Source organism: Maylandia zebra, linkage group LG4 (assembly GCF_041146795.1).
Source record: "Maylandia zebra isolate NMK-2024a linkage group LG4, Mzebra_GT3a, whole genome shotgun sequence".
Lineage (NCBI taxonomy): Eukaryota > Metazoa > Chordata > Actinopteri > Cichliformes > Cichlidae > Maylandia > Maylandia zebra.
This window is the reverse complement of record NC_135170.1, coordinates 10,746,669-10,768,380: the sequence shown is the minus strand read 5'-3', so window position 1 is coordinate 10,768,380 and position 21,712 is coordinate 10,746,669. Positions and strand designations below refer to the sequence as shown.

The 21,712-nt window shown below is 44.3% G+C and overlaps 4 protein-coding genes across 5 annotated transcripts; 3 read left to right on the top strand and 1 right to left on the bottom strand.

Moving 5' to 3' along the window:
- The first annotated feature begins 3,463 nt into the window (after positions 1-3,463).
- mcm5 (minichromosome maintenance complex component 5) lies at positions 3,464-8,319 on the top strand. The gene is made up of 16 exons (XM_004562980.3): positions 3,464-3,818; positions 4,549-4,675; positions 4,764-4,892; positions 4,986-5,158; positions 5,241-5,396; positions 5,480-5,649; positions 5,740-5,911; positions 6,002-6,113; positions 6,204-6,347; positions 6,467-6,532; positions 6,615-6,791; positions 6,879-6,991; positions 7,088-7,216; positions 7,327-7,469; positions 7,630-7,757; positions 7,967-8,319. The coding sequence occupies exons 1-16, from the start codon at positions 3,646-3,648 to the stop codon at positions 8,066-8,068; spliced, it is 2,214 nt and encodes a 737-aa protein (XP_004563037.1). The 5' UTR covers positions 3,464-3,645; the 3' UTR covers positions 8,069-8,319.
- Positions 8,320-8,328: 9 nt separating this feature from the next.
- hmox1a (heme oxygenase 1a) lies at positions 8,329-11,854 on the bottom strand. Its single transcript, XM_004562979.4, has 7 exons — positions 11,840-11,854; positions 10,380-10,520; positions 10,254-10,303; positions 10,038-10,149; positions 9,727-9,942; positions 9,366-9,638; positions 8,329-9,191 (listed from the first exon to the last, which is right to left on the bottom strand). Exons 3-7 carry the CDS (start codon positions 10,301-10,303, stop codon positions 9,027-9,029), a joined length of 816 nt encoding a protein of 271 aa, XP_004563036.1. The 5' UTR covers positions 10,380-10,520; positions 11,840-11,854; the 3' UTR covers positions 8,329-9,026.
- On the top strand, positions 11,848-14,692 carry LOC101463768 (piggyBac transposable element-derived protein 4). Its single transcript, XM_004562978.4, has 2 exons — positions 11,848-12,145; positions 12,860-14,692. The coding sequence occupies exons 1-2, from the start codon at positions 12,012-12,014 to the stop codon at positions 14,538-14,540; spliced, it is 1,815 nt and encodes a 604-aa protein (XP_004563035.3). The 5' UTR covers positions 11,848-12,011; the 3' UTR covers positions 14,541-14,692.
- Positions 14,693-15,680: 988 nt separating this feature from the next.
- foxred2 (FAD-dependent oxidoreductase domain containing 2) lies at positions 15,681-21,517 on the top strand. 2 transcript variants are annotated; one of them, XR_013098285.1, is made up of 11 exons: positions 15,681-15,835; positions 16,895-17,112; positions 17,211-17,516; positions 17,601-17,852; positions 17,935-18,243; positions 18,335-18,501; positions 18,679-18,844; positions 19,852-20,078; positions 20,166-20,336; positions 20,464-20,526; positions 20,699-20,837. XR_013098285.1 is itself a non-coding variant. In XM_004562977.3 (10 exons), the coding sequence occupies exons 2-10, from the start codon at positions 16,898-16,900 to the stop codon at positions 20,929-20,931; spliced, it is 2,046 nt and encodes a 681-aa protein (XP_004563034.1). In that variant the 5' UTR covers positions 15,681-15,835; positions 16,895-16,897; the 3' UTR covers positions 20,932-21,517. The 2 variants fall into 2 exon arrangements, 1 of the variants encoding a protein (XP_004563034.1); XM_004562977.3 differs by lacking the exon at positions 20,464-20,526 and having other exon boundaries at positions 20,699-21,517.
- Positions 21,518-21,712: the final 195 nt, after the last annotated feature.

The window sequence follows — 21,712 nt, the reverse complement described above, 5'->3', positions numbered from 1 at the left end:
CACAAAACACTGGGTCGACGACCCTGGCAGCCTAACACTTGTACCCAGAATGGTGCACACAGGCTACAGAACTAACACACTGTTTTCATCATTAACACACTACCACTCAAAATGTAAAACACATGTTGCAACCTCTTCTTCTGCTTTTTGCTAGACTGAATACAGCTTCATCCATGAAGATGTATTCATGAGGCCTAACCATTGAGTCAAGCTCAAAGATTCTCTTTACACAACAAACTAATTTTAGTTCTGTAAATGAAATAGTATAATGTATACATGTGCTATGTATACAAGTATACTTATGGTATTTTGGTATTTTGTTTAGAATTGAAGGAAGGCCACATGAGGGTGCTCACACCAGGAGACACTTATTGTGGATATGGTCCATCAGAATAATGCAATTTGACTGCGTGAAATGCAGCAAGAGAATGTAAAAGACAACATACATGTTGAATCTAGCAAAAAGGAGAAGAAAAGGTCGCAATGTCGTAGGTCAACGTGCCATTATTGAACTGCCTGGCCAGCGTGGTGGAACTGTAACTACGGTATCTGTGCTGCCATCAGCAGCTATGGGGTTCTCCACAGTCATGTTACTGTTGGGCTGTACAACAATGAACTTATAGTAACATTCCCAGATGGTCTACGGGATGCTTTGCTTGATTAGAGAGATCGCGAGCAGGCAGAGCATCCCATATCATTTGGGTCAATGTGAGCTTTCACCGAAGTCCAAGAATATGCAATTGGTTTCACAATGAACAGCATTTTATCAATGTGTTTCTTCCACCGCAATCTCCCTTTTTGAACCCTATTGAGGAGTTTTTCTCAGCATGGAGATTGAAAGTATAAGACCGAAACCCTTACAGGAAAATCTACTTCAAGCATTGAATGGAGCTTGTGGTGAGATAGCAGTGGAATCTTGCCAGAGCTGGATTCGGCATGCTAAACGATTCTTTCCTCGCTGCCTTGCAAGAGAGCCCATAGCATGTAATGTGGATGAAGTCCTGTGGCCTGACCCAGCACAGAGGCGTGATGCTGAGTCTTTAATTAGTAGGGCACTACTGCTGAAAAGCAGTTAAACAGCATCTTCAATGTTATTAGAAAAGAGCTGTTATCCAGTAGTTTAAGATAAAAAAAAATTGCTTTATTTATTAATTTTAGGGTTTGTTTCATTTTTTGCGCTACATTAGAAAACATCAAAATAGCATTGTCATTTTTGTTATTTGTGTTTTGTAATCTTTATAAAAGCCTAGAAAAAACACCTTTTAATCTTTTGTATATGGCGAGATGCTGTGGGCACCTAAGTCTTTGATAGTGTAGAATTTTCAAGTCAATACCATGGTTGCATCTACTGAAAATCTCAGTGACCTTGACTTCAAGGTCAGAGGTCAACCTTTCTGAAAATCAGAGGAGTTTTACATTTATAATACAGGTATGTCTACTAGGAGGCTGAAGGGTAGCACTATATATTTATAAACAATCAAAAACAACAATTATTACACAATTTATTTCCAATTTGTATGGAATTTATTTCTGTAAACGTGGTGTTTTAGGTCTGATTGAAGGACTGATGTGATGGTAAGGTGTCCACTGCTGCGCTTTGAAGATTGGTAGGCTTTCTTTTTTTAATTTTCACAAGAATTGCTACTTCCCCTAGAGTTTTGGCCACTCCAACAATCAGAAGATTTCCCTATGAGCAAGCATTTAGCGACAGTGGGAAGGAAAAACTCCCTTTAAAAAGGAAGAAACCTTCAACAGAGCCAGGCTCAGGAAGGGACAGCCCTCTGCCACGACTGGTTGGGGTGGGGGGAGTGAAAATTTAAAAAAAAAAGCCAAAGTGATCATTATTGCAGCAGCTTAATTAATTTTTGCAGTATAATTTGCTGTTAATGTCATTTTCCAACCCCAGTTTGTGTTTTTATCACTTTTGTCCAGGGTGGAAGATGCCATGCTGGAGACTGATTCAGTATGGTCTTTCAATGTTGATACATGGGAACCTGTTAGAGAGGCCAGGGCTGCAAAAGGGATGCCGGAGAACCTGAGAGGGTGTTATCCGCTGGTGTGCATCCAAGGCCAACATCTCTTTAATTAGGCTGACAAATAAGCGTTGGCCAGCTTCTGGTCCTCGTCTAAACATCATTATTTGTTCGAGGTCATCCAGACGTGTAAGTATTATGTATCTTGTCTCCAGGGATTCATGTCCTGTCCCTGGAACAGAGCCTTTAAATTGTTCTTCCGTCTTAAATGTCCAGCGCTGTTGTTTGTATTTGTCTCCAATGAAATAGTTTTCAGTGTACACGCCAGAGTCTAGCACATGATCTGGTGGCTGACCCTGAGTCTCTATGATGAATTTCAGATAATCATAGTCATTCTCCGAAGGGTAGAGGGCACCCCTGTAGCAAGCTCCACAGCCACCAGCCCCAGAGACCACATGTCACTTGCTTCGTTATAAGGAAGGCCAAGCATAACCTCCGGTGCACAATAACCAACCGTTCCCACACAGTCACCAGGTATCACTGCAGACGCAGGACATGCGAGGCCAAAGTCTATAAGTTTGACTTTGATGGGAGACTCATGGCGGTTTACAACCATGATGGTTGTTACACAATCATACCAAAACTCTGTCCTAATAGTTTCCACTTTCTCTTTTGTATCAGACATACTGAGACAATATTCGGGATAAATAACCATGAAAACAATTTATTTATTAAGTTTAGAGGTTTACACATCACATCATTATAATCATTGAGCCTGTCTGACTTTAATCGTCCACTTGATGGCGCAGTAGAGCCAATGAATCGTCACAGTGCTTCGAACCATGAGTCGACCAGTTGGATGGAAAGCTTCAGTTCATCACAAGGCTTCATCTCACCATCACTAATGAAAGCTCTTATAATTTGGCTGCTATTAGAGACCATTGATTTAGGCTCTCTTTGGTTACTACGTGGATCTTTTTTCAGACAAATTAATGAAAAAATATATAATAAATGGAAAAACAGAGTACAAATGTGGACAGTTAACTGGATATTACAGCGCGATTTCTGCTGCCCCGCCCTCTCGCTCAGTCGCTTAATGCCTGAGCTCGGATCATACCAATATCAGGGGGGATTCACGCACAGTCGTAAATTCCCACAGTGTGCACTACGTGCTTCGAATATTGTGTTTACTTTTTGTTTTATACAGTTGTCAGCCAGGCATCTAACTATGAAAAAATTACACTCCAAAAGACCCCGGGCTTCTGACAAAACAACCCGGGCTTAAGCCCAGTAAGCCACCCCCACGCTCCGCCCCTGCTCCCCACGCTTCCCTCTACCCTCCTCCTGCTGTCTTTTTCGCGCCATCAGTGCTCACAAGCTCCACCTTTACTTTGACAACCCACCTCCGAGGAGCCACGCCGACCAATAGCTATGCACGGCCTTTCCTATCAGCCAATCAGAGTGCCGGAGATGACGCCACGCAGAGGCGGCTCGCGGGAAAGTGAAGGGAAGGAGTTCAGTTTTTCCCGCGAAAGAGACGCCGCAAGGAGGCTTTGTGTGCGGCACCTTACATCCTGCTTAGTTCTTACTAAGAAGAAAAAGTTGTTTTTGTCTGGGTTTGCTTCCTTACACTCCGCTTTCTTCGTGTCTTTTGCGACCTGGTTCATTCAGCATGTCTGGCTTTGACGACCCAGGAGTGTACTACAGTGACAGCTTCGGAGGTGGAGAGGGCCCCGGCGGGGACGAAGGTGGACAGAAGCGGATCCAGATCAAGAAGCGGTTCCGTGAGTTCTTGCGACAATTCAGAGTGGGGACCGACCGCACCGGCTTCACCTATAAATACAGGTACGGTAACAGCGATCGCACCGTGCTGTTGTTTGTTACACAGCCGCACCCTGAGTGTTCAGGATCTGATCTCAATATGGGTAATATAGCTAATAAGAACTGTCTTTGTTACAAAGTTACTGTTGAGATTATTTTTTTTAAAGTGCTCATTAGTCTGGCAGGAGGCCTAAATACAGGGGCTGCTGAATTTGTGGAAAATGTAGACTCTAGCACAGAGGTGTTAAACATAAGGCCCGAGGGCCAAAATCGGCCCGACGAAGACTCCAGTGTAGCCCAAGGAAAGGCTTTGGAAAATGTGAAGGAGTGTGTAAATGTTGGACTTTTAACTATATTTTTTTATCAGTTTTACAGCTTTTCTTGTGAATAAAGACCTCCCCCATGGTCATCCATTCTATACCAAAGTAATAGCTAAACAGTTAAATGACTAAATTGAACTTTTCTGTCTACTATCTGGTTTTGTTTTACAGTGGATCAATGATAAAAAAAGGGGAAAAAGGAAACTGCTCTGGCCAACTTAAGATTAAAGTAGGATGTATGTGGCTGATGAGTTTGACATCCCTGCTCTAGCACGTCTTGAGCTTCATAACATGTAGAGACCAACAGTAGTTATATTTGTGATCCTTTTGTGAAGCATCTGAATCATTTGCCATTAAAGCTCTAAATGTGCCAATTTTGGGCTCATCCAGCCTATGAATTTGCATTATTTTCACTTGTACCTAAATTCAACTAGAGATGAGCTGAAGCGACACTACACCTTGGGAGAGTACTGGCTGGAGGTGGAGATGGAGGACCTCGCCAGCTTCGATGAGGATCTGTCAGACTGTCTTTACAAGCTGCCGACTGAGAACCTGCCTCTGGTGAGCATGTCACACCGCACAAACTCCGTCCCGGTGGGCGATCCATCTGTCCGACGCATTTGTCTGAAGGTCTGCTTTTAATTTACAGCTGGAGGAAGCCGCAAAGGAGGTGGCCGATGAGGTGACCCGTCCCCGGCCTGTCGGGGAAGAGGCTGTGCAGGACATCCAGGTCACGTTGAAGAGCGACGCTCATCACGCATCCATCCGCAGCCTCAAGGTACTCTCAGGCCTCTTTGTGTGTCATACTGTAGGAGTTACTGACAGGTTGATCACACTTTTTCTTGTTTTTTTCTTTTTCTGTCCACTGCAGTCTGAGCAGGTGTCTCGTCTGGTGAAGGTGCACGGCATCATCATCTCTGCCACGGCGGTCAAAGCCAAGGCCACCAAGGTGTGTCTGCAGTGTCGCGGCTGCCGCGCCGTCATCCCCAACATCCCCCTGCCTCCAGGGCTGCAGGGTTATGCCCTGCCGCGCAAGTGCAACTCGTGAGTATTATGATGGGGTAACGTCCCTCCGCTCGAGTTCCTCACCCAGAATCACCTTTAACGAGGCTCCCTCTTTTCTCAGTGAGAGTGCTGGCAGGGTAAAGTGTCCTGTGGACCCTTACTTCATCATCCCAGACCGCTGCGTTTGCGTCGACTTCCAGACACTTCGTCTGCAGGAGTCCCCGGATGCTGTACCGCACGGAGAGATGCCCCGTCACCTGCAGCTCTACTGCGACAGGTAAGCACCTGTGTGACTGACACTGAGCTTTTTCTGCTGCTGTGCTGCTTTTACACTCGTGCTTTTTCCCACCTGTCTCTCAGGTATCTGTGTGACCGCGTGGTCCCAGGAAACAGGGTGACCATCATGGGTATTTACTCCATCAAAAAGATGGCTGCACCAAAAGCCAAAGGCAAAGAGAGAGGGGTTGGCGTGGGTATTCGTGCGTCCTATCTGCGAGTGGTCGGTATCCAGGTGGACACAGAAGGCGCAGGTGAAGAGGTTTTGCATTAAGACGTGGGTGTGATGCGTTTCAGGCGAGCAGAGCTGGCTTTAAGTGTGGATATTTTTTTTCCTTTTTTAGGCCGTGGTGCCACTGGATCCGTCTCCCCACAGGAAGAGGAGGAACTGAGGGCACTGGCTGCTTCTCCTAACGTCTACAACTCTCTGTCACAGTCTATAGCGCCATCCATCTATGGCAGCGATGATGTGAAAAAGGCCATTACCTGTCTGCTGTTTGGAGGTTCAAGAAAGAGGTGAGCTTTAAGCGCAATACATAGATACCCACCTTTATTGTAAAAGTCCCTGACTTACCCAGCAGTGCTTTCGTTTTCTGTCCTCTGCAGGCTACCTGATGGTCTCACTCGTAGAGGTGACATCAACCTGCTGATGCTGGGTGATCCCGGCACAGCCAAGTCTCAGCTGCTGAAGTTTGTTGAGAGATGCTCGCCCATCGGGGTAAGTAATCCTGAATGGATTGTCGTCACTATGACAAATCCGGTGTAAACCCCTCACACTGATCCTGAACCTCGACTCTGTCCCCTGTAGGTCTACACCTCCGGTAAGGGCAGCAGCGCGGCCGGTCTGACTGCCTCCGTGCTCAGGGACCCCAGCACCCGAGGATTCATCATGGAGGGGGGAGCCATGGTGCTGGCCGACGGCGGGGTCGTGTGCATCGACGAGTTTGACAAGGTAAAAACGAAGCAGCACAAGTTGCTAAGTTGCAAACAAGAATTCAAACTTGGCACAAAATAAACTATCAGTTGATCTCCGGCCTCATTATTAAAGATAACACTGTGTTTGTTGTCCAGATGAGAGAGGATGACAGAGTGGCGATCCACGAGGCCATGGAGCAGCAGACCATCTCCATCGCTAAGGTATCGCCTCTTTGTGCATTTAAGGAAAGTAAAATGCAGTCGCTGTGTTGAAGGCAAGCTAACACGTGGGCTCTCCTCCCAGGCTGGCATCACCACCACCCTGAACTCTCGCTGCTCTGTGCTGGCAGCAGCCAACTCCGTGTACGGCCGCTGGGACGACACAAAGGGCGAAGACAACATCGACTTCATGCCCACCATCCTGTCCCGTTTCGATATGATCTTCATCATCAAGGACCAGCACGACCAGCAGAGAGACATGGTAAGGAGGCCGAAGGTCTGCGGCGTTAAACCCTCGTGTGGTTGGAGCTGTTACAGAGTGTAACTGTTTGAACGCGTCTGTTTACAGACGCTGGCTCGCCACGTGATGAACGTCCACCTCAGCGCGCAGACGCAGACCGAGGGTGTCGAGGGCGAGATCCCGCTGACCACATTTAAGAAATACATCGCTTATGCAAGAACGTAAGTGTCCTGGAGTTCATATATTAGTTTGATCGCACACACTGTCATGTACTTAGTTTAAAAAATAAATAATAATAATAATTTGCCCATTTACAGTAAGTGTGGTCCTCGGCTGTCTGCTGCAGCTGCTGAGAAGCTAAAAAACAGATACGTGGTGATGAGGAGCGGAGCACGAGAGCACGAGAGGGAGAGCGACAAAAGAGCCTCCATCCCCATCACAGTCAGGTAGATTTTTATTTATTTTAATAAATGATCATGTAAATGCGTCTTTTTACCCCAACTTAAGTACTTGGATCTTCTCGCTTCATCGTCTGTCTGATGTTTCGGGTTTTCAGGCAGCTGGAGGCCGTCGTGCGCATCGCAGAGTCGCTGGCTAAGATGAAGCTGCAGGCGGTGGCTGGAGAAGAGGAGGTGGATGAGGCCCTGAGGCTCTTCCAGGTTTCCACGCTGGACGCTGCACTGTCTGGCAGCCTTTCAGGTGGGCGTTGGTCATGTTTTTGGGTCTAGTGGATAGATCTACCTCATTAAACTGAACCATATTAGCTATTCCATTAAAGAATCTTTTGTTTTTGTTTTTAATTTGCTGGAAGCCAAGTGTTAAGCCTCAGCTAAGCATGCCAACCACATTTTGTGTCCAGGAGCGGAAGGCTTCACTTCTCAGGAGGACCAGGAAATGATCTCTCGCATCGAGAAGCAGCTGAAGAGACGCTTCGCCATCGGCTCGCAAGTGTCAGAGCACAGCATCATACAGGACTTCACCAAACAGGTGAGAATATCAACCTGGGGACACAACAGTGATTTGACTCTGTGCCCAGCTTGTGTTTCGTGTTCCATTGGGATGATTACAGGAATAGTGTTCAGTTCTCTTTTGTCAGTCATGTAAAAACAGACCTCAGAAACATTTTTTACATGCCTGACAAAAGAATCAGTTTTGGTCTGGGTCCTGTTAGTGACCTCTTTCTGTCCTTCCTGCAGAAATATCCAGAGCACGCCATCTACAAAGTCCTCCACCTGATGTTAAGGAGGGGGGAGCTTCAGCACCGCATGCAGAGAAAAGTGCTCTACAGAGTCAAGTAGAGAAAAGTGCTCTATGAGATAACCATATTGTTGTTGTTGTAAATAGTTTTCATTTGTGGTGTTATGTTTGCCAGAATAGTGTCTCATCTCAGCTGTAGCTCTGTACAGCAGGATGCATGCCAACAGGGTGGATGAAGAGTCACTGCTAAGATGGTCCTAGTGCTTTGTATCAAGCTAAAGATGTTACTTAATGTCTGCATACTGTGTTTAAAAAAATAAATAACAATAAAGTATTGAAATTCACATTAAAATGTTGAGAGTATTTCTTTTTTTTTTTATTAAACAGATCATAAACAGAGACACGATTTGATGAATATACACAAATGACAAGTAAAATCACTGCTTTGGCTTGGAGTTGACAGATTGTCAGTCACGATTTCTCTTTCAGAGCCAAACTGAGTAAAGTGCAAAATGTGCATGTCACACACTGTATATAAAAGATGGATGGAGCCTTTTTAATCCCACTCACTGGTTAGTGACGCCTCAAGTCTTGCAACATCACAAAATGTAATTTATATTCTGCAAGAACCATCGACGGTGCAAAATATGGTTGTAGCTTCTGGGTTTGGAATGTGAAGCCAAGGTGGAAGCACCTTTTAAAACTACAATCTCTTCAGTCACCACCAGGGGGCGACACAAACAACCTTTCATGACTTTGCTAAACACTTTCCGGACTTTTCTGTGGTCCTGATCACTGGTTTGAGGTCATATTCAGAAGAAAATTGAGTCATTTTTTTAAATTAAGAGAATTCCAAGAGGAACAACTAGGTGATGTAACAATAGCTCTTTTCATCTTTATCTGTATGCCTTAAACTGGTGATTGAGACCATGAACCTTCAAGACTTCCTTTTAAAATCATTCATACGTATTCTCCTGTTTGCCTTCATTTTTCAAACCCAGAAGCTAAAGCCATTATGTACAATCTATGATTCACAACCAGTATAAGTACAGGTAGAGCCTACAAAGCATACATTCCCACTCCAATAGTGGCCAGCGCAACACACAGTCCCACGGTGAACTGTACGATGGATGACGACGGGAGGACGGCCGCTGGGGATCTGTCTTTGTGCTGGTCCGCAGTTTCTGTTGCAACACTCAGCATTTTCTGCAAGTCATCAAAAACCTACGAGGAAACAAGGGGTTAAAAAAAAGGGATTAGCGTGTTGGCAGCATTTTGGCTCTACGTGCATTAGCTTCAGTTCCTCTTTCAGCTGAGTTCACTGAGAACTGTGGAGCAATTCTTGGTGTCATTTTTGGTCAGGGCTTGCACAGAAAAATTCGTCCTGAGGTCTCTCACCTGTATGTTCAGCTCAAAGGCCTGCACGGCCTCCTCCAGCACCGCGGCCTTCTCCTTCTCCGTCAGCTCGATGCTGTTCATCCGGCTCCTGTACAGCTGCTTGAAACGGTTGGGGCTGCTCACACCGGGGAAGTGGAAGAAGGAAAGCCCCTCTTTGCTGCTCAGACCGAGAGATTTCTGGGTAATCTTTCCCAGCACTTGTCCCCCTGAGAGATCACCGAGGTAGCGAGTGTAGGCGTGGGCCACTAGAAGCTCTGGGTTCTCTCTGCCGATCTGAGAATGTAAGAAGGGGGAAGTGTTGCGCTGGTTCTTGTGCACTCTGAGTTATGAATCATGAATCACGTCAAAACGCGGTGCTCACCTGTCGCAGTCTCTGGCCGTATCTCTGTGTGGCTGCAGGGACGATCACTCTCTTCCTCCACTCTGATCCAAAGAAATGCTCCAGGTCTCTTTCCAGTGATTCCACACGGGAAAGCTCCTGAGGGAAGTAAATTGGTGCAATGGCTGGATCGGAAGCATTCCTGTCCATCTCATCTTCCAGAGCCCTGTAGATCTCGTAGAGGGAGCACAGCAGGACCTAAAAGACGCATAAAGATAGACATCCACTTATAAGAAAAAAAAAGAAAAGGAACAGAAAGTGGTTTGTGTATCCAGCCACTGTGCACACTTCACCTTATACTGAACCAGAGTGATCTCTCCCTTTTGGTAACTCAGCATCAGCTGTGTGTTTTCAGCCCTCACGTGGTTGTCCTTAGTGGCTGCTTTAATCTGCTCTGATAAATCGCTGAGGCCAGAAGGGAAACACAGAAAGGGAGCAATCATTCAACATGTCCTAAAATGTCTTTAAGTGCAAAAGCTGCAAATTTCCAGTAAAGTGATCTCCCATACCTGCCGACTTCTCCTGTCTCATTCTTTCTCGCACTCTTCATCGTGTCCATCTGTTCAAATGGTTTCATTGGTTTAGTATAGGTACACAAAATGTAAGAGTATACATATATAATGCATTTCACTCACATTCAGTAAAGTGTAGTTGAGTCTTCGATCCTTAGAGCTGGCGGCTGTCAGCGTGTCCGGTCAGTTCCTCTGAACGGTTGCTCCTCAGTGCATGGCCTCTCAGCTCCCTCCCTCCTCTTATATACAGCTGTGAAGCTCCAGCTGCTGAGTCAAATGAGAAGTGTGATTGCTGAGTCATGCTTCACATGACAGGGGAGATGTGGACACAGCAGCAATATCAGAAAACATGACGAGGCATTAAAGCTTATTTTCTTGAATCATGTTTGAGCTGGCTTTGGCTACATGTGGCTACAGAGTCCTTATGGAGAAACAAAGTAGCATGTAATGTATTCTCAAAACCTGTAGCTATTATCTGTCAATTGTTAGCATTTTTTTTGTAGTTGTTTTTTGTTTTTTTCCATTTAAAAAAACATCTATTAACAGGGGACAGAACAAGAGGTTTTGAACTTAATGTCACAAGAAGCTACACCAAGAAGCCCCAAAAAGACGAGGAGCTTATTGGCTCCAAGTTTGCCTCGCAATATAAGGGCCCCCCGAAAAAATCTGCTGGCTGTATAACTTCTAATAGTTTAGAAGTACATTTTTGTAATTTGTTCATGTAAAAAGTGTGTAGTAACTCTTGTATAGCTACAACACTGAAAGGCACAATCAAGCTTTATACACTACTGTGCAAAACCACTTTACTTCCAAGGAGACAGACTTTCTTAGTATTATTTCAGTAGTTCTCCAGGCTTTCTGCAGGTCTTTAAAAGCTGTTCTTCTTTACACATTGTCTGCTTTTTCACTTATTTTCAGTCCAGTCCTGTTACCTGACTGTATTCAGAGGATTTTCTTTTTTTTAAAGTAAGCAACTTAACACTGATACCTTAAAGATTTGAGCATCTAGCTCAAACTGTGAACCATTTTTGCATCTGCATAACACAGACAGCTTTGAAATTGTATCTGTAGACACTTTGTTACAAGCAAAAAATGAGTGGCAATATATCTTATGACGTGAGAAATATAAATTTTAAATCTTTGCTTCGATGTTTCATCAATATATACAGATGAGGTTGTATTTAAACAGGAAACTAAGCTCTGTGGATATTTGGTAGCTCTAAAACATTAAAATTCAAGGCTGAAAGCAAAGACAACAAGACAACAAGCAAACTTTCGCACATATGAGTATCTTCTTATCCATGACGTCCGCTACCCAATCAAAAGCTAGCAGAACTGCATCGCTCTATATGACCACTCAATGACAATGAACAAAATTTGGCAAAACGTTGCCTAGAAATAATTAAAAATACATTTTAAAGTAAATTAAGTTATTTCAGAAAGATAAATTAGTTTTAATAATTTAAAGGGAGAACTTTCCATTTGGATGTATTACACACAGACATATAAAGTAGTGAACTGCTGACTAAAAGCTGTTTTAGCCGAGAACAAAACATCTGTACCATTTTTTTAGGGAACTTTACCGGAAGTGATGTCAGAACAAAGCAGTCCCTGCCAATTGAAAATTTACCGCCAATAACTGCGCAGAAGAAAAAAAGAGAAAAAACGAAGAGGAAACAATAACTACTTCACTTTCGTGACGCCAAAGAGACTCTTCACGCGAGGAGTTGTGTCTTTTAAAAAAAAAAATCCTGGATGGCTACGATGGCTTCCGACGACGAAGCTGCTCCTGAACTGCTTGAAAGCGAGGACGGAGGAGAGTCTGGCGCAGAAAGTTTCCTCACGGAGGACGAACTAGCTTACGACGAGGGGCTCGATCCAGCGGAAGAGTAAGTATACTGTATTTACAAGCTAATGCAGCTTTAGTACGGGCAGAGTTTGATGGTGTTTAGAGCAAGACTGCAGGTATAAAAACCTGCAGACCGTAAGCCAGCCATATAAAATATTTAAAAATATATATTTTAAAGTACGTTAATATATTCAGAGAGAGCTGTGATTGCATGATAATGCACAGGACAGATTTTTGCACTTGGAGAAAACTCATGAATACATAAATGAGGAGTAGAAATGGCATAATATGTAAGTATGGTATGACACGTGACGTGTGGCAGGAATAAATAATAAAATGAAGTTTTTAAGTGGTTATAACACAGTTGATGGCAGTAGATCAACATGTGCTTAATTGTGTAGGTGTATTTTAGGGGTTTGGGTCAGTGAAATGAACTGATGAAATGAGTGCTATGTTCTTTACTTGCACCTTTGGACTTTATCTGGTCACACTGTGTGTGTGTGTCTGTGGGTGGGTGGGACGGTGGGGGTTAGGGTTTTAGCCATAGTCTTCATAGTACACATTCTTGTGGGGGATGGGGCCTTCCAGGCACAGGATATAAGCAAACCTACACTACAGGTTTAAGTCTGGATGGGTTGGAGGAACAGCATCAGGCAATTTCAACCATTCTTTATAGTTTATACTGCGAAACATTTGAACCACAAAAACACTGGCCTGAGATAAATGACCATAATACTTATTCTGTTTCTTTCAGTTATGATGATCAACAGGATGGGCACACAGAGCCTTGCACCTCTGGTGAAGAAGATGCCAACCACTCTGCTTATTGTGAAGAAGACGGTTCTTCACTCAGTGTAACGAGAGGCCATAAAAGAAAAAGATCTCCACATTCAACAGCCAAATCCTGGAAAACAGAGAACGATCCAGACATTTGTCCGCCGCCTAACAGGTTCGTCCCAGCCCGACCACCCGGACATCAATTGAATTCAAACAACAAACACATGCCGCTGGACCTCTTCAAGCTGTTTCTCAGCAATGAAGCCATTTCAACTCTTTGTGAGAACACAAACAAACAAGCAGCCAAAAACATTGGAAAAGGCAAAAAGTATTCATGGACTGACCTCGACGTCCCAGAGTTCCTAAATTATGTCGGACTCACTTTCTTCTTTTCACTGGTGAAACTGGATAACATCTGTGACTACTGGAAAAAGAACACGATATTCAGTGTGCTGTTTCCGGCTGACGTCATGTCACAGGACAGGTATCGGGTGATATCTTGGAACATCCACATGAGTGATCCCGAGGAAGATGTTGAGAATGACAGGCAGAAGGGAACGCCGCAATACGACCATCTGTTTCGATTGAACCCCCTAATGGACACCATCAAACACGCCTGCAATACGTTTTACCACCCTAGGCAGAAGCTTCTGATTGGTGAGAGGACAATAGTGAGGAAGAACCACGCTGGAATGATTCAGAAAGGGACAGCAAAACCAAACAAGTTGGGTTTCAAACTCTTTGTTCTGTCTGACAGCAGCAACGGTTACATCTTGGACTTTGCTGTGTACACTGGAAAGTCACGGTTTGAGTCAGGCACTGGGCTTGCATACGACTCTGTTATGACCCTGATAAAGTCTGCACACCTGGGCAGTGGTTATAACCTGTTTCTGGACAGTTTCTACACCAGTCCAAAACTCTTTAGAGACCTGCTGAGCCTCAATGTTGGAGCGTGTGGAACATACAGAGACAACAGGAGAGGCTGCCCAACCACACATTCAAATGCTCTGACAAAAAAGGATCCCAAAGGCACCCTGAGGTGGATCCGCGAACCTCCTGTGGTTTATGTGAAGTGGAAGGACTTCTGTGAGGTCAGCATCTGCTCTACAGTCCACCAGGCGTTCTCTGGACACACCGTGGAGAGGAGAGTGAAAAGTGAGGATGGCAAGTCGACCGTCGGATTCATTCCATGCCCGACACCTGTCATGGAATATAACAAGTACATGGGAGGTGCTGATATGTTAGAACAGTTGACACAATCCTACTCTGTACACCACAAAACATCACGCTGGTACCGTTTACTGTTCTTACACTTCCTGGAGATTGCAGCCACCAACAGCTTCCTGCTTCACAAGGAGCTCTGCAGAGAGAAACACGAGGAACCCATGACTCACAGGGCCTTCCTGGAGGAGCTGACTGCCCAGCTGTGTGGCGTAACAGTCGCCGTCCCCCCTACCAAAGGCCCGAGTGGCCACCTCCCCGTGCCGATCTCCAACCAACCCGATGCAAGCAAGAGGGCCTCGTACGGACGAAGGACCTGCGTGCAGTGCAGGCTGATAAAGAAGGAATATCAGTCTACCCCCTGGAAGTGTAGGGAGTGCGATGTGGCCCTGTGTCTTATTGCAGACAGGAACTGCTTCGAGGCGTGGCACGAATAATGTCGAGATTAAAAAAAAAAAGCAGGAAGGAAGGACTTATGTGAAATCAGTGTAAACAGTTATTTCTCTGTTTCTTGGATTGCTTTTTTACCCTTAAAAAACAACTCACGTTCTTTAATTTTGTGTTCTGAAATAAAGTTTTCTCACTTTCAGTAGATGCTTGGTTGTTGGTCTTTATGCACTAATATTGATTAAACCAGCCACAGAGGTAATATTGATTACACATAGCTGAAATTTTTTAAGTATTTCTATATTAACTTGTTTTTAAATATACAATCATATCAATTATCTAAAAACTATACATGTTATTTTGAAATTTTAAAATATATAAATCAACAGATAAGCAGTGCTTAAGTTTATAAGACCACCCAATGTAAGGCTTATGCCACAGCTGCCCTAAATTACCAGGTTTTTTTCAATACGTCTTGTTGGCTATAAAATGCCAGTGCTGCTCAGTCACGTGGACATTGTTACGGCCAATGTGTGACCCACCTGCCACTGGGACACAACTTCAACCTCAGAGCAGTAAATTTAGGTCAGAGTAATGAGTAATATCACAAACTAACCTGTTCTTGCTACCGGTTTTAATACAATGTTTATATAGATAAATATATGTATATAAAAATGTAACTGTACATACTTGTTAGCGTTTTCAAACTGAATTTGTTATCACTTAAGCCTGCAGTACGTTCGCTGTCCACCAGGGGGCCCTGGCCCACACTGCTGGAAAAGCAGTTACAGATAAAGCTACCCAGCAGTGTGTAGCTGTATAATTAAAGTGCTTTATTCATTAAAGAATAATAATGATGCAATAATTTAGCGTATATTATTCCAAATAGGGGGCACACTGCATCATGAGTACTTTTGCTGTATGGAAGTGTATTATGATGCTAAAATGTTTGTACTTTTACTTACTCCAGATTATGACTTATAGCTAATTGTCTAAGCACGTTTTATTATTTATTTGTTTAGATAAAGTTATATCAGACACATTTTGTTATTCCAAACTGTATTTATGTAACTGTTGAGTAATTCCCCATTATAAGAACGAGTCTTTCCTTCCTTTCTCGCCTGCTCCGGTCGTAAACACGCCCCCTGATGCACGCTCCCCTCCATTGGTGTTTGTCATCCGGGGGCGAACTGGGCTGTGCCAGTGGATTTGTGGAGGACTGCTGCTCTCTCTCGCACAGAGAAATCTGTGTAAGATGCAGGACAGTAAACATGTGGCAGCCGTGACCGGATCGACACGCGGTGAACTCCAGATGCTGCGCGTGAAGGATCGAGCCATTTGAAAGGTGAGGTGTGAGGTCTCCGTGTTTGACGACGTTAGCTGTTCTCACATCTGGTTGAGCGGGCGAAGGCAGTGGCTGCATCCTCGACGGAGTGATATAACATCGGCTGGAGAGTTCACGGAGAGCCCGGGATCCCCTGCGGACCCTACACCTGTGTCTCTTAGCACGGTTCTACTCGCTTCAGCCCTACTAATTATCGCCTTGGGTTCCCTTTAGGTTTTATACCGAATACGTTTCTGTGGCTTCATGTGGAGCTCCTGCATGGAGCCCGTTCTCCCAAATACCTACGCAGGCTGGGCTCGGACACAGTTAACTTGACCAAACTTGTTCGATATTTTTACATGACAAATACGTTTTATCATAAAATCCAGACTTGTTCTGTTTATAACAATCCAGGTAGTATTGAAAATTGTTCATTTATTGAAATAGGTTGGTTTTGTGTGGGCAGGTGGCACATAGGGAGGACGCAAGAGGAAGATGATAAATCAAAATGTTCGATGATAAAAAATACAGTGTAGAAAACTGGTTTGGATAAAATTTGTACGATTTTTAGGTTCAGATGTAGTGCCGTGCCCTTATACATATGGATTACATCAAGTGGGACTGCACTGCACAAGAACCTGTAAACAGCTTTGTATTGGAACTGATGATACACCACAGTTGGCTAAAGAAAACTGGAAAAGTGTTGCCTGCACTGATGGGTCTCAGTTTATGCCTCAGCATTCAGAAGGCGCGGTGAGAATTGGAAATAAACAACATGATCCCTCCTGCCTAGTGCTAACGGTTTTGTGGTGTGATGGATATTGTCTTTGGGCCCCTTAGTAGCTGCTGAGCATTACTTAAATGTCATATCCTACCTGACTGATGTTGCTGTCCGTGTCCATTCCTTTATGACCCATCTTCTGACGGCTGCTTCCAGCAGGATAACGCAGGATAACAAATCATGTCGCAAATAATCTCAAAAGGGTTTAAAAGTCGAATGTTTCATTGTTATTACCTATATATTCATCGTGTTAATATATATATATTTTTTTACTTCCATCATTGCCTCATATTCATCAGGTTATGGATCCGAGCCTTCCTTCTGTCATCCTTTTCATCCTGATTGGCTATGTTTTAAGCTCTTTTGATAACCGCCACCACAATGTCACCCGCCGGTACGACTACTGCGTGCTTGGAGCCGGCCCCGCAGGACTGCAGATGGGATATTTCCTCTCCAAGGCCAGGAGAAACTATGTCATCTTGGAGAGGAACTCGGGACCCGGCAGCTTCTTCAACAAGTAAGGAACTTTGGGCGAGCTTTCAACATAACACACGCGTTATCCTCCCGTATAAACTCTGAGGGACGTCTTCTCTGCTTTGTTTTGTGCATGGCAAGGTATCCCAGGCACAGGAAGCTCATCAGCATCAATAAGATCTACACCGGAAGGGGGAACCGAGAGTTCAACCTGCGCCACGACTGGAACTCGCTGCTGAGCGATAAACCTGACCTCCTCTTCAAGAGGGTCAGCGATGACTTTTACCCGCCCGCTGACGCCTTCCCTCAGTACCTGTCCTTGTTTGTGGGGGAGCTAGGGTTGAGGGTACAGTATGGTGTTGATGTTGGGAGGATCAGGGCAGTGCAGTCTGCAACGGGAAGACACTACATCCTGACTGACCAACATGCGTCAGACTACACGTGCAGGTATTTTGTCTCTTGATGATCCTCGGAGGAGAAATTTGCATTGGTTTGGATTGTTCTGTTGCACTCTTGTCCTCTCTCCATCAGCGTCCTCCTGGTAGCCACGGGCCTGTGGGTTCCTCACACGGTGGACTTTGTCGGTGCAGACCTGGTTGAGGGCTATGAGTCCATCTCCACTAACCCCGACGACTACAAGGACCAGGCCGTGCTCATTCTGGGAAAGGGAAACTCTGCTTTTGAAACAGCCCAGAGCATCTTAGGAAGAGCGAGTCGGGTGCACATGCTCAGTTCCAGCCCCGTTCGCCTTGCGTGGCAAACGCATTACGTGGGAGATCTCAGGTAAAATAAAGGATGGTTTCAAAACAATCATTACTTATTATGTCCCATTTTATTTCTTAAACCTGCTCCCCTGCTTATCCAGAGCTGTGAATAATGAGCTGATAGATACGTATCAGCTGAAGTCCCTCGATGGGCTGGCGGAGGCCCGTCTGGAGAAGATCGTTATCGCTCAACAAAAGGAGGAAGGCAAGAGGAGACTGGGTGGAAAGAAGAAAGAGAAAAGGAAACAGCTGTATCTCACGTTAAATAAGTACATGCACAGTAGGAACAGTTTTGATGCGACACAGGAAGAACTGCCGGGGCATCACATCGACAACTTCCCCATGCGAAAACCCTATGATCGAGTCATCCGATGCCTCGGATTCCGGTTCAACTTCAGCATATTTGACAGGTGAAGGCTGATGTTACGTGCTCTTCTTATTCTATCTAAGCACAATATGTAAGATAAGCCTGCTCATATCGTATTAAAAAATTCTCCTCAGCTCCGCCTGCCCACCGAACAGTGAAAATGCCAAAGGGAGGTTGCCTGAGTTGACGCCCTGGTACGAAGGGAAGAACACCCCGGGTTTGTTCGTGCTGGGAACTGCATCTCACTCCAGAGACTATCGCTCATCTGCTGGCGGCTTTGTGCATGGATTCCGTTACACAGGTGACAGACTGCTGTTGTTTTGTGACATTTTGAAATTCCCGTCACCGTTTGTTAAAGGCACCGTGGCATCAGATGATCTATTGCAAATGTAGTTGGTACGACAGAAAAGTGAATTTTGTGCCAGTTCGACCTGTGATCAGGATGATTTTAACATGAACTGTGTTTTGTCTAACACAGCACGAGCTGTACATCGTTTACTTGAACACCGTTACCACAGGAACGCGTGGCCATCAACACAACTGTTGGCAACACATTTGCAGTCGTGGATTCTGAAGCGGGTCGACGAGGCCTCGGGGCCATACCAGATGTTTGAGGTGCTTGGAGATGTCATACTTCTTCGAGGGTAAGTATTTATTGCATGCTTGCTTGTTCCAGCTGTTCTCTTTTTTCCACTCTTGCTCATTCATGCTTATTAGGTTACATGTCCTGATAGTCTCAGAATTCATACTGACTTTTGGGGGGAGCAGCTAACTTTTTGGGGCATCCCTTGTAGTCAAAGGCCACTTTTACAAGTAATAAGTATGCAGTCTAAAACATGGGTATCCATGATCTGATTCTACCTTCCAAAAATTGCAGCACTGTTCCAGTTTTCTGTTGGCAAATTCTGGTAAGCTTGTGTAATCTTTTCCTCAGTTTCCTGTTCAGGAGTGGCAACATTTTTCTTCTGCTGCTGTAGCCCATTTGCTTCAAGTTTTTACATGCTGTGCATTAAGAGATGCTCATCTACATATCTTGGTTGTTACAAGTGGTTATTTGAGTTACTGTTGTCATCCTATCGGCTTAAAGCAGCATCAACAAGGCATTTTTAGCCAGAGAACAGCTGCTCACTGGACATTTTCTTTAAACCCTAGAGATGGTAATGTGGGGAAAATCCTAGTAGATCAATACTTTCTCAAACACTCAGTCTCAAACACTCTGACACCAGCAACAATGCGATGTTCAAAGTCACTTAAATCACATTTCTTCCACATTCTGTTGCTCAGTTTGAATTGTGGGAGCTCAAAGTGATCATGTCTACATGCCTAAGTTGCATTGTCAAACAAATGTGCTTGTATTGTTGAGAAAATGTTTTTATCCTTGATTATAATCTGCTGTTTAGCCTGTTTTACACTGCTGGAGCTGCAGCTACTAGAACAGAATACCTGTTTAATCAAATACATTCATTTCACTCTGATCTTCGAACAAACTAAATTGATGTCCAGTTCCTTCAATATTAGGCAGTTATTGTCCTTCTTTGCCAGAAGAGTAAAGTCTCCAAACTATGACACCGCCTTACATCATCACAAGAAACAAAGCTGCAGTTGTTGATATTCATTATATATTTTATTCTCCTTTCTACTTGACTCTAAGGTCTCACTGTGAATACTTGGAAGAGTTTCCACTCCAGGCCCTGCCTCAGCTCTCCTCTCTTTCTGGCCACGATGTCTCCATGCATGGACTAATAGTTGTAGTCATGCAATATGGGAAGAAGAAAATAGACTATCTGGGGCGCAGCAGGGCAGAAACAGAGTGGACTAATGCTTGGAAATCCAACTTTCTTCACCCTGTTTTATACTACTATAAAACACTACCTTCTGGTGAGTAGGAATGGTGTCACCATCAAAAAAAGATTCGCTGTATACTTGACAGGGAAAAAATAAAATGTGATCTTTTTTTTCCCCCAGTGGAAGAAATGAAGCTACGTCCCAACGGCTGGCCTTTACCGCGCCCCCAAGCCATTCATCACATAGTGGAGGACTTCCTCACAGAATGGGACGCTCCAATATCTCACATCCAGCCACTGCGACGCTTCCTGGAGCACTGTCTCCAGACTGACCTCAGGGCCTTCTATGCAGGTAATGCACACATTAACAGCTTATCTGGAAAAAAAGAATGGTATGTTCCTACTTTTTCAGTTTTTAAATTTTCCAGAGAAACACGTCTAAGAGAAGAAGTACACCTGTGAATAAAGCATGCTTTCAGTTTATGTTTAGGTAGCTCCTCTGCACTGTGTTGGCAATGGTATTGAAGAAGATAATAGTGAAGGTAATAATAGTAAAAATCACTTTCAGAAAGACATCTACTGTAATTTAATGTATTCCCTGTGTAATCCATTGTTCTAAATTTAAATGGAATTAAGAAATGATCAGACAAATAACATGACTTCTTTCAGCAGCTGGCGGATTGACTCATTCCCTTCTGTCCTCCGGTTTTTCAGAATCCTGCTTCCACTTATCCCTCACCCACCGCATGCCACCACTGTTTTGCCAGCAGGGATACCTGAAGCAGCAGGGGATCCCTCGCAACAGCCAGCTGCGACAGCGCGTTCATGACGCAGGACTGACGCACACCGAGCAAGACGTAGGCACATCCGATGCTGACTCGACATTTCCAAATTACCTGGCACCAGCTGGAGCATCCGTATCTTCAGGACTGAAACTTGACTTATGATTGTTTTACCTAAGCGTGCAGCATGCACCTGTAAGATTTTTCAGAATTGCTACCTCCAGCACTTGCAGTCATTACCTCCACGAGGCCAAATCTTTTTTGGACAGAATGCCATCCTACAGATCTGTGTTTCACAACCTGTTTACCGGCTTGAAACAAAGCAGTTTTTCTTAGAGAGTTCTGCTGCTTGATTGTTTCAACCAAAGACTAATTCTCCCTTCTTTATGTTATTAGTATTCAAAGTATTAAATAAAACAAAGAACTACAATTATCCTTTATTATATCACGTTGATATATTTCCTATTCTCTAAGCTGACTGCTGATGCTTTAGATATATCATGTGACCATCATTGGGAGTCAAGACCTGCAGATTGGAAACCACTGCTCATCACTTTAGGGAGAGGTACGCTGTCCCATAAAAGCTCCCAAGTAATTATTTTCACAAGTGTTTGTATACAGGATGTTGTGTGTTATTTTCATATCATGCAGATCTATATATCATGTAAAGCTCTACAGGTGGAGGGTGGGTATCACAAATATTTATGCATAAAAATTATGGTAAATGATTAAACAAACATCAAAAAGGAAACTCTAGTTATTTTTGTTTGTTTTTTTTTATTTAAATTATTGGCTTTTGGGTAACATTAGTGCATTTCTCAGTGCGCATGCCCAGCGCAATCGTCGGCCCAGCACTGGAACAGTTTGATTGGCTGCTCGATTGCGATCGTGCCATTGGACGGAAGTGAGTGAGCATCTCTTAATCTGATTGGTGATTCATACTTCG